The sequence below is a fragment of the Triticum aestivum genome, chromosome 6B, assembly GCF_018294505.1.
Source record: "Triticum aestivum cultivar Chinese Spring chromosome 6B, IWGSC CS RefSeq v2.1, whole genome shotgun sequence".
NCBI classification, from domain to species: Eukaryota; Viridiplantae; Streptophyta; class Magnoliopsida; order Poales; family Poaceae; genus Triticum; species Triticum aestivum.
In genome coordinates, this window is record NC_057810.1 from 465,628,266 (window position 1) to 465,640,016 (window position 11,751).

General features: G+C 46.1%; 1 protein-coding gene across 1 annotated transcript; it reads right to left on the reverse strand.

The window, feature by feature from the left end:
• Nucleotides 1-4,591: 4,591 nt before the first annotated feature.
• On the reverse strand, nucleotides 4,592-10,825 carry LOC123137491 (E3 ubiquitin-protein ligase WAV3). Its single transcript, XM_044557271.1, has 2 exons — nucleotides 10,298-10,825; nucleotides 4,592-7,083 (listed from the first exon to the last, which is right to left on the reverse strand). Exons 1-2 carry the CDS (start codon nucleotides 10,532-10,534, stop codon nucleotides 5,188-5,190), a joined length of 2,133 nt encoding a protein of 710 aa, XP_044413206.1. The 5' UTR covers nucleotides 10,535-10,825; the 3' UTR covers nucleotides 4,592-5,187.
• Nucleotides 10,826-11,751: the final 926 nt, after the last annotated feature.

Sequence of the window (11,751 nt, forward strand, 5' to 3'; positions counted from 1 at the left end):
GGTATGATCATGGAGTCAAATGATGCGACTTTCTTTGAAGATATCTTTCCCATGAAGGATATGGCTACCTCATCTAATCATGAGATGCCTAGTTCATCGAATCAGGAACCAGTTAAAATTACTGAACCTGCCATTTCGATGGAACACTTTGAAAGTCCTGTGGAGGAGAACAATGAAGTTCCTACTAGGAGCAAGAGACAAAGGACTGCAAAGTCTTTTGGTGATGATTTTCTTGTGTATCTCATAGATGACACTCCCAGTTCTATTTCATAGGCCTATGCATCTGAAGATGCTGACCACTGCAAGGAAGCAGTTCGTAGCGAGATGGATTCCATCTTGGCGAATGAAACTTGGGGGATAACTGATCGTCCTTATGGGTGCAAACCTATAGGATGCAAATGGGTATTCAAGAAGAAGCTTAGGCCTGATGGTACTATTGAAAAGTACAAGGCTCGGCTCATGGCAAAGGGTTATACCCAAAAGGAAGGTGAAGACTTCTTTGATACTTACTCACCTATGGCTCGACTGACCACTATTCGAGTTCTACTTTCACTAGCTGCCTCACATGGTCTTCTCGTTCATCAAATGGATGTTAAGACTGCTTTCCTAAATGGAGAGTTGGACGAGGAAATTTATATGGAACAACCAGATGGGTTTGTAATAGATGGTCAGAAAGGGAAAGTGTGCAAATTGCTGAAGTCTTTGTATGGACTCAAGCAAGCACCCAAACAGTGGCATGAGAAGTTCGAAAGAACTTTAACAGCTGCAGGTTTTGTTGTGAACGAAGCTGACAAATGTGTGTACTATCGCCATGGTGGGGGCGAGGGAGTTATGCTTTGCTTGTATGTTGATGACATACTGATTTTTGGAACAAATCTGAATGTTATTAAGTAGGTCAAGGATTTCCTATCTCGCTGTTTTGAGATGAAGGATTTAGGAGTGGCTGATGTCATTCTGAACATCAAGTTGTTGAGAGACGATGATAGTGGGATTACATTGCTTCAATCTCACTATGTGGAAAAGATTTTGAGTCGCTTTGGCTACAGTGACTGCAAGCCCTCTCCAACACCATATGATGCTAGTGTGTTGCTTCGAAATAATCGAAGAATTGCTAGTGACCAATTGAAATATTCTCAGATTATTGGCTCGTTATGTACTTAGCCAGTGCTACAAGACCTGACATCTCTTTTGTTGTTAGCAAACTGAGCCGGTTTGTCTCAAAACCAGGAGATGTGCATTGGAAAGCTCTAGAGGGAGTTTTGCGTTATTTGAAAGGCACTGCAAATTATGGAATTCACTACACTGGGCATCCAAAGGTGCTTGAAGGGTATAGTGACTCAAACTGGATCTCAGATGTTGATGAGATAAAGGCCACGAGCGGTTATGTATTCACTCATGGAGGTGGCGCTATTTCTTGGAAGTCTTGCAAGCAGACCATCTTAACGAGGTCAACAATGGAAGCAGAACTCACAACCTTCGCCTTCTCTTGAATGACTTGCCAATTGTTGAGAACCATGTACCGGGTATCCTTATGAACTGCGACAATCAAACTGTGATCACGAAAGTGAACAGCTCAAATGATAACATGAAGTCATCAAGACACGTACAGAGAAGGTTAAAGTCTGTGAGGAAAATGAGAAACTCCGAAGTTATTGCATTGGATTATATCCAAACGTCTAAAAATCTGGCAGATCCTTTCACTAAGGGTCTAGCATGTAATGTGATAGATAATGCATCGAGGGAGATTGGTATGAGACCCTCAATATGAGTTGTTCACAGTGGTAACCTATTCTTTGTGATCGGAGATCCCGTGAATTAGATGTGGAAGACAAGCTGTTGGTCAACTGGGAGGAGAGCACCCTTACTGTTAAAAATACCACTCCATGAAGATGCAATACTCTCCTTATCTGCATGGCAGGTTGATGTATATCTTAATATGCTCTAAGTGGCTCTTTGAAGCAGAGATGTCCTGCAGAACATCTTTTGAAGAACACACCTATATGAGTCTGATTGTTAAACGTTGCTATCTATGAGAGTAGGGTTCTCTCTAGTAAACTCATGAAAGGTCTCGGAGTATGACGCATAAGTTCCACCCGCAAGGAAGACCCACGGTAGCCACATACCGGTCAAGGCTTTGTGTGAAGCTAGATTCGCAGAAAACTTGCAGTTCAAGGCCCGGTCCACTGTTCAAGTTGCTTATTAGTGTAGCATAGAGTTCTAGGTGGAAGTTTAACTTAACAGTCTCCACTGGAGTACCGGTATATAAAACAGGGTTTGAAACCAAAGGTAAATTTTGTGTGCCTCTGGGATCTGGTGGGGGATTGCTGGAATTTTTGTCTATTTGGGCCTAGCCCAATAGCAGTTTCAGAAATTCCTAATAAATCCTAGAGGCCCACGCAGCCCATTCGTGCAAGGCAAGAGGTGAAACTGAAGTTTAGTCCCACATTGCTAGTTTAGAGGGAGTTGAACCTCTTTATAAGGGAGGTTCTTTCCCCACATGTATGAGTATGAGAACAAGAGGGACATCCACGCGCGCTCCTCCTCCGCCGCCTGCCTCGCCGCGGGTTGCGGGAATGAGCCGAGCCGCGTGCTGCCTGTTCGCTTCGTCTCCCTCCGTTGCTTCATCTCCCGTCGCAGCCTGTTCGCGTCCCTTTCCTGTGCCTATATAAGAGAGGTCGCTCCTCTCCAGAGAGATACATCAGAAGGTCCTCTTCCTCTCGCCACACAATTCCTGAGCACTGCGATGCTGCTACAATCTTCCTCATCCCGGCTTGCGGCGTGCACCGCAGGTCGGGACAGTAGGCCTCCGAAATCGCACCTTTCGAGTTCTGTACGGGATAAGGGTGATAAGGTTTTTGGGGAGCGCTCTGCGCGACTACCGAGTTCTTCGTCACGGACGCCCCGGACTCCGACGATGACTACTTCCCCGACGTCGACAACCTCCTTGACGACATGGAGGACACCGACCCCAAGTCCAGTGCCTCTGCTCCTGCTGCAGTCCCGTACGTGTTTGTCCCCTTTCTATTAGAGGTTCTGCTATAGTTCGTTGTTCTACTATTTGTCCTAGATATGTTAGACTATATTTCATATATGCAATTTGCTATACTGTCTGCTCTAGATATGTTTAGTTACGCTTCATATATGAACATGTTGTTTACCTTCTCTTTGTCAAATCGCATGGCTTATTTTATCACTGCTATACTAGCCATGCTTTATCTAGTATTTCTATTAATAAAATCATTCGGTAAATTGCTCATGTTTTCAACAGATGAACAACCAAAAATCCTAAGAAACTAACGTTTAAAACAATCCACACGCGTGGATCCGGCGACCCCCCCCCCCACCACCACCACCACCACCACCACCACCAACGACCGAGGTCGTCAGCGGAGGGGAGCCGCCGGAGAACGGCGGCGGAGGAAGACGCCCTAGCGGCAAGAGGCGAGATCGAAAGCGACTTCTGTTGGATGCCAACCTTATGTATGAGCATGTTTACAACACCAAACAGCACCGCTTCGAACGTATATTGGTGAATCTGTGTACTCATGGACGTAGGGCACACAAACACCGGATATCCAACGCCCTTCACAACCCTATATATCCAACGTAGCCGCGCACAATAGCCAAGAAGAAGAGGAAAGCCCCGCGGGAGAAGCCAACAGCGCGCGCCATGGCGGCAGCTCGAGACGACGACATCGACGGCGGCGGCGGGTGCGATCTGCGCAAGTGTCTCGGGGACGCCTGGCCGGCCATGCTCGGCGCCCTGACGGCGCTGGTGATCATAACGCCCATCCTCCACTGGTTGTACGCGGGCCAAGATCCCGGAGTACACCGTCGCCGTCGCGGCCTACTCGGGCCTCGACCCCGACCTCGACCTCGCGCACGCCACGCTCGACCCCGCCTTCGACCTCACCTTCCGCATCAACGAGCCGCGCAGGTACAGCGCCGAGTGCGTGGACCGCGGCACCACGGCGTCCGTCTCCTACCGTCGCGTCGTGCTCGCCAGCGGGCCCGTGCCGGAGTTCTGCGCGAGGAAGGAGAACGTCACGGAGGTGGGGTCCGTGATGGCGTGGGGCAACGCGGTGCCCGTGCCGCGGTTCGCGCGGGAGCACCTCGCCGAGGAGCTGCGGCGAGGGAATGCCACGGTGGACGTGACCCTGTTGGGACCGGCGGCGGCGAGGCACCTGCAGAAGGTGGTCGAGTGCACGGCCGTCTTGGGCCACGGCGAGACCTCGCCGACGTGCAAGGTCACGTCCCAGTATCCGATCTCACCCGAGCCCGAGTACCCGCTTGGGCCACGGCCGGCGAGGAAGCTTCTTGAGTCATGGAGCGACTATAGATCACTACTCCTAGTTAGCTAGGGTTTTGTGTTAGTTTTGCGTCTTGGATAATAACTAGTTAAGTGCACATATAGAATCATTTTTTTTTACAGTATCCCTACTAGATTTTGCTTCTTGTTCCAGTAGTATTTATTCAGGCCTTATACGTGTGATCTTTGCATTCATATTGTGTGATTTTTCGAATGCGTACTTGTGCAACAATTTGAACAAACCAACCCTACACAACAATTTGAACGTGCCCCAGTCGTCCATGCAGAAAATATTTAGACCGGAGCAATTGAGCATAAAAACACACCAGAAGATAAGCTTGCGACGCGCCTTAAGGCGACGAAGCAGAGCATCATCAGAGACCAACAAACTGTTCACCGAAACGCGAAATCGGATCCATGGAACTGCATCGAATTGCACCCCCAAAAAACTCAAAATTTCCAAGGTTCAATCACACCAGACGAGACCAGACCATCTTATCTACATTACCAAATACCTGATGAAAATTGTTCACCCATAAAGCAACTTAGTGACTAGCCTACCCTAGACCACACCCACTTCCCCTTGAAGCCATTATACCAATCCCCAGCCCCCCTCCCCTACTTACTTCCCAGCCCTTATTCCTTGACACCACAGGAGTATACCCCCCACAATGTATTTACCACCATGAGCCACCACCCCCACAACATATATACCTCCAAACCCGTCTCACCCCCACCTTCTCCGGTATACCGCCACCACGACTCAAACCAGAAAAACAAAAGATGGATACTAAACTACTACATTTCGACCTACTAAGCGTTATTTCTTCACCATCATCCGTGTGCTTGCTTCACGGGATCATGTGTGCTGCTACCTTCTACCTTGGCTGAGGTTTCTGCATGAATGACCTTGTCGGTACGATGATCTGTGGCCTTGGGATCTGAGGCGAAGGGCAGTGGTTCTGCGAGCGCTGCAGCATCTGAACCATGGATGGTGTTTGATACGAGTAAACAAGTGAACTGCTGTCCGTGGAGTCACCGCGTGTCGTGGCTCTCTGCCAAGAATGCGAGCTGAGCCCCGACAGCAGATACGCCCTCCCTGAAGCCTCATAGCATTGCCGGCTAGCCATCCTTTCCTGCATCTCCCTCAGCTCTGCATCAAGGGCCATGCATAGACGGTCCCCATTCCGGCTTGAGAAGGACTCCAACAACACCCTTCGGCACTCCTCGAGAATAGCCACTGCTTCAGAAAGAACACCTGTCTCAGCAGCAGCCCTTGCAGCCTCGATAGAATCCGCGGCACAGACTCGGTTCCTCTCACGATCAACCTCCATGCAAACAGGTTCAGGTGACCGTGATTTTGGCCTCAGGATCATCACCTCGTCGCCTTGGATCTTGACACACTCGTTTGTCATCGGATCTCTGTAGGAAAAGGCAACCTTCAAGAGTATGGTCTGTTCACGGGATTGCGGGAAGCTCACAGATAGCAAAAAGTCCCTCTCCTCGTCAGCATAAAGATGCCCAACATCAATTGAACCATTTCGCCCATCTCCAGCCACCTTACTCAAGTAGCTGCCAGATTTGATGGAGCGAAGCTGGACACCAGTATGCACACACTGCACAGTTAAGCGCATATCCTGAACAACAACACTAAGAAGACCACCAATGCACTGAGCAAATGCATCCTGAATCACACCCTCGTCCTCAATGAAGGAAAATGTACCACCAGAGACCTCGGCAATTGAGTGCAAGGCATCTGAATCATGATCTGCTCCAAAACCAAACCCATGGACAGGTACTATGCCTACAGCTTGGTTTAGAATGGAAGATGGAACAAGGGACCTATAATCAGGACGGGTTCCCCTAACATTTGAGGAAATATTATAGGTATCTTGACCATCTGATAACAGAATAATACTGCATACTGGATTCTTATAACTGCGATCCTCAATAACCTTAGCAGCTTTCTTCAAAGCATCAGCAATATTTGTGCCACCACCAGCACCAAGTGAGTTAACAGCCTGCAGGGCCTGCTGTCGGCCAGAGTGTGACATGCGTCGGAGATGGAACAACCTTCTGGCAGTAGATGAGAAAGCAATGACTGAAAGGCGATCGGATGGACCAAGGTGTTGAATAACAAAACCCATTGCTCGCTTCAACAGCGCCAACTTCGTTCCTGCCATACTCCCGCTAACATCAAGCAAGGTAACAAGATCAACAGGAGCACGAGATGTCGGATACCCAACTGAGGTTGCATTAACCGGTCTGCTTGTGATCTGCTCTGGGTTAGCACAGGGGGCCTTCAGATGGATCAGAACAGCGAAATCATCTTGAGATGATGACTGTGGAATGGCCGAGAACTCTGAATATGTCTTCATTTCCACAGTTTTACTAGACCTAACATCACAATTGTCAGCAGCCTCCATCAGCTGCAAAGGTTCATCATCATTGAACTCTACTGGCTCAGAAGTATGCAAGGCGGGTGCTTCTCGCTGTCGGGTTGGAACTTGACGGAGGAGAGCCATGTAAGCATCTTGTTGGGGTAATCGAGCTTGGTTCACATTCAACCCACTTCTTCCACGAGGAACTATAGAAGATAGCGAGCGATTAAAGGGTATCTCTTTCCACTTTGCTCGGCAAACTGGGCATACATAATTTCCATGTTTTACACTGGAGGAGATGCAGTGAAAATGGAACATGTGAGAACATTCAGCGGTGAAGAGGGCTTGCCCATGACCTGGCTTCATGGAATCAAAACATATGGCGCACGTTTTCTGTTGGAAAAGAAACAGAACATGTATTAATTTAATTGTACGTCATCAGAATTTATCCCTTGGCAGCAGTTAAACAAAAGAAATACAGGAAATGTTCAATAATAATGGACATAATCTCAGAAAACAAGGATCGCTTGGAAACATTTATAGCGAATACACCAAAACATACCATTTTGAGAAACTGATGCCAAAGTTACAAAATCAACACCATCATTTAAATCCAACCAATGTTTGACAATATTGCATAGTTGAAATGTCAATTTGACAAGCCCTCATAAAATACTTTAAATAATTTGGCAACCCAACACCCCAACAGCACTTATCAAGTCCAATTCAAAAGCCAGCAAGACATCCACACCTAAGATGCCCTATATAAGTTGCTATCCATATTTATGAATTCCAGCACACATAATTATTGTGTCAGGCACTCTAGCTAAGCAGACATGTCAGGTTAAAGAGTTACTCCCTCCGTCCCGTAATATAAGAACGTTTTTGACACTACACTAGTATAAAAAACATTCTTATATTTTGGGACGGAGGGAGTAATTTGTACAAGCAATGATCTGATAATTAAACACCATAAATGGTAGGAAACATTTATCCTAAAGCTTCCAAATCTACAAGCAGCTTACAAAGGTACTCCTGGTTCAGCATGCAGTCGGATTTCATTCAACTAATATTAGGATTGTTTTCCATGTTTTTATTAGGATGATGGGGCTCTTATCAAGAACCTACCTTCATTAACGAGCCTATTCTAATGAATGAATGGTCTTGCCAAGAACCACCAAATCTTTTGAGAAAGGTATTTATTTCAGAAAGTTGACCACATGAAAACGAAAGCTCATCTCAATCAATTTGTAGATTCATAGCTGTGTCTCAACCTCATGCATGCATTTGACACATTTATTCAAGGCCACTCTGCATGCTATATCCTCCCACCCACCCTCTAGTTAGGTGGTCTCAACCGTGTCCAATTTATAATTATCACCAGTGTACCAACATTATAATTATAATTTTCATATTCTCTAAAAAAAATAGTGGAATAGACAAAGGATGATACTATTTCTTTAATGATTTTTTAATAGAACTAATGCAGAAAACCAATTAGAAGTAAAAAAACATACTGCCAATACATAACAAAGGTCAAAGGATAACAATTAGGGACTTATTTTAGGAGTTTGACAAAACCAAGATCAAATTCAACTGTCCTCCAGTGCTTAATGGATGTATCTATTCATCAGCACTGCTGTATAGATTCCAACTAATATTGGTTTGACCAAAGCATAAAACTGGACAACTTTAGACCAATACCTACCACAAATGTCAGAGTCAACACAAAGTTATAACAATCCATATATCACTATGCTAAAGTAGCTCCTTATTGTTTTTATCAGGGACTGCCGACACCACAAAAACGAGTGGAATCAGCATTTCTGTCATTGTGGTTTTCCAGCTGTACAGTTTGGCAACTCTAAAACAAGTCAGGAAGACATTAGTTCAGGCATCACACTATGTCACCAGTAGAGGCCCTACCTTCACACATAAAAATGAATTTCTTGGCAGAGACTCGAAAACATTGCAGATTCAGCGTTTGCATCACAGTAATGTAATGAATCTAGTGTTTATTCTCTCAAATATTTTGCATTTATTTCTGAGTTCTGACCAAGGCAAGCAAAATGAGGCTGGTTGTAATGGTAGTATCATAGCTAGTATCATGCATGCCAACTAGGCAATTTTGATGAGGTGTCGTAGCATTAAATGAAGGAAGAGAAGGTGTAGTATCATATCATGATACCGTATCATATTAAATGCTATGCTACTTTGTGTCATGCATGGCAATAAATAGAGTACTACATAATATATGATACTATGCATTAGGGAGGTAGTATCATACACTAGTATCATATGCATGATACTAGTATATGATACTCCCCATTACAATCAGCCTGAGAACCGTCAAGCTAACACCATGAAGATAAATGTCAACCCTTTTAGGAGATCCTTCTCCCAAAGAAGATACTGAGGGGATCCTAGTGAGGTTGCTAGTCAATTCTGCGCACTTCCGTGCACAATATCTCACCAAGTCAGACGTACTACTAGTAAACAATAAAGTGTGAACCCATCCATAAAGGCATCAACGAATCGTCGTCACCACACGAAAAAAAATAGCAATTAATGTAAGAAAAAATCAGATCCTGGACCATTCGAAGTAATCACGTGGTTGCCATGACAAACTAGTAATACAAGATAATAAATAATTATAGAAGTGCCAATAAAATCTAATGCAAGGCTGGCCATTCAGCGTTCCTGGTAATGGATAACAGCTCAAGTTGGTAAGGGTTCGCCTTTAGCAAATTAAGAAACGTGATGGTAAGATGATACACGTGACCATGTGGATATTGGTGACCACAGAGGCCAACTTCCCCTTTCGGGCAGGAACAAGTGGAGACAACTGATTGAAATGAAGCTTACGTTAAGCTACATGTATGTATCCCAGAGAAAAAAGAGCAAGTGGAATTGACCATCGTCGATACCAAAGCGCCTTGGAGGATAGGCACACAAAACTAAAATCTGATCGACATATGACTGGAAACAAATTGGGCATTTTTGCACTTAGTTAGAAATCTACCTATATGTACTGAAGAAGATGGCAAACAAAATAGCATCATTTTGTCAATGACATGTGCAAACAAAACTGGGATATTCCCTTGGAATAATGTTAAAAATGATAGTTTGAAAAAAAATCATCAAATGTGCAAATGAAACCTTTTTGTGAGAATCTGCGGACTCGTGTTTCCAAACAACATTGGAAACAAAATGAAATGGCAAATCCAAATTTAGCACAGGTGGAGCTCAAGACAAAACATGATACTCCCAATTAAAAAAATTCAGATGCATACAAAACTGTTAGACGCAAAGCAAGACAAACAAAGAGCTCTCACAAACAAAACGGAACTGCCGTCACTCCAACCAAAAATTGCCGGCAAGAAGAACCACATCTGGGACCTAAATCTTTCACTGGTGAAGCCACATTGCTCTAGCCAGCACCTGAACTCAACCACTGGTAGGGGAAGCCTCTCGTGCCCGCAGCATTTCACATCTAGCGTAGCGTACAGTAGTACTGTAGTATGTCCGGGTAGCCCGCACGCAAACCAAGGACAAATCTTAACGCAATGGCCGGGGGAGAAGGGAGATGTGGGGGAAAAGGGCTCACCTTGGAGGACTTGGCTCCCGACTTGGACCTCCGGAGCAGCGCGCCGGCTGCCTCCGCCTGCGCCGGCGTATTGGGCGCGGACGCGTGCGCCGCCGCCAGCGCCGCCGAGTCCTGGGAGAAGGCGTCGGACGCGCGGCGCTCGCTGGTGCAGTCCTCCCGGTCGCCGGCGACGGCGGGGAGGTGCGCGCAGAAGCCAATGCCCATCGCCCTCTTGGCCTTCCTCCACATCCCCTCCATGAGCGCCGGCACTCGGCAGATTCGCGTCTACAGGCCTCACACAGAAGGCTTCTTCCTCCCTCTGACCTGCTAGCAGTACTAGGACGAGGGGAAGGGTGTGAGGAACGGGCGGTGGTTTTGAAGGGGGGAGGGAGCCGCCATTGGAGAGCGAGGCGAGCGGTGGAGTGTGTGCTGCTTTTGGTTTGACCTCTGCGGCGAGAGAGACAGGGCGACAGGCAGGCAAGCGGCGCACAGGAGGAGGATGGTGGAGAGAGGAGGAGCGGGCGGCGTTTTGACTAGTATGGTGGGAGAAACGAGAAATTGGCGGAGCGGGTTGCGGTGCTGCCCTCGGGCCTCGGATGGTTTTGGGCGGGTTCGGTCGCCGGTTGGTGGGCGCCATAAATCGCAATGGAACTTGTGGGCTCGGAAGGATGAAATGTCAAATCTCACTAGTACTAGTATCATGGTGTATGCACACACGTCAGACCAGTTGTCTCGTATTGGGTTGAGTATATCTTCCATTTCGAAGTTGTTTATCCTGTATTGGTACATTTTTGACCGAAAACCCTGCAAAAAAAGAAACGATTTTTGACCGAATCGTAGGCGGAAATTGGGACTGGATTTATAGACTTCGTACGAACTTACGGTAAATTTACGACAATCTAGTTTATCAACCCAGACAGCGGTTTACAAGATAGGTTCATTGCGAAACAATTGTACAGCCACATACTGAAATGTTCAATGTACATGTTTTCTTATGAGTTAAATACACCATGGATGCCTCAACTTGTCCGGTACGGTCATTTTGGTACCTAAACTTGTAAAATACGCAAAAGTGGTGCTATAACTTGTCACATGGTGCATATGCGGTGCCTTTGCCTGTATGACGCCATATGTGATGTAGGCGTTGTGTGACTGCCGCAGCTATCCCACATGTCAGTGTGTGTGAGGGTCGCCTGCACTGGCGAGGTGCGTGCAAGTTATTTTTTGGAAACATCCTAAGGTTTAATTAAATGTGTTAAAAAACGCCCTCTCTTGTGCTAGTAAGCGGGGAAAAAAATAGTCATTGAGGGTTTTGATCTTGGTACCTGCAGTTTTAATGCTATGTACACTAGCCACTGGGATGATGAATACTTTTTGAACAACTATTAGCTGGGAGTAATATAGTCTACATATCGCTCTGCAATTTCCATTTGTTTTTTTTTTCTGTTGCTGTTTGGTTTTATGATATGCAAAAT

Excerpts from the sequence above, each read along its gene's own strand:
- LOC123137491 (XM_044557271.1), bottom strand. The coding sequence starts at position 10,534 with ATGGAGGGGATGTGGAGGAAGGCCAAGAGGGCGATGGGCATTGGCTTC. Across the intron at positions 7,084-10,297 it reads CGGGAGCCAAGTCCTCCAAG|AAAACGTGCGCCATATGTTT; the intron begins GTGAGCCCTTTT and ends CTTTTCCAACAG.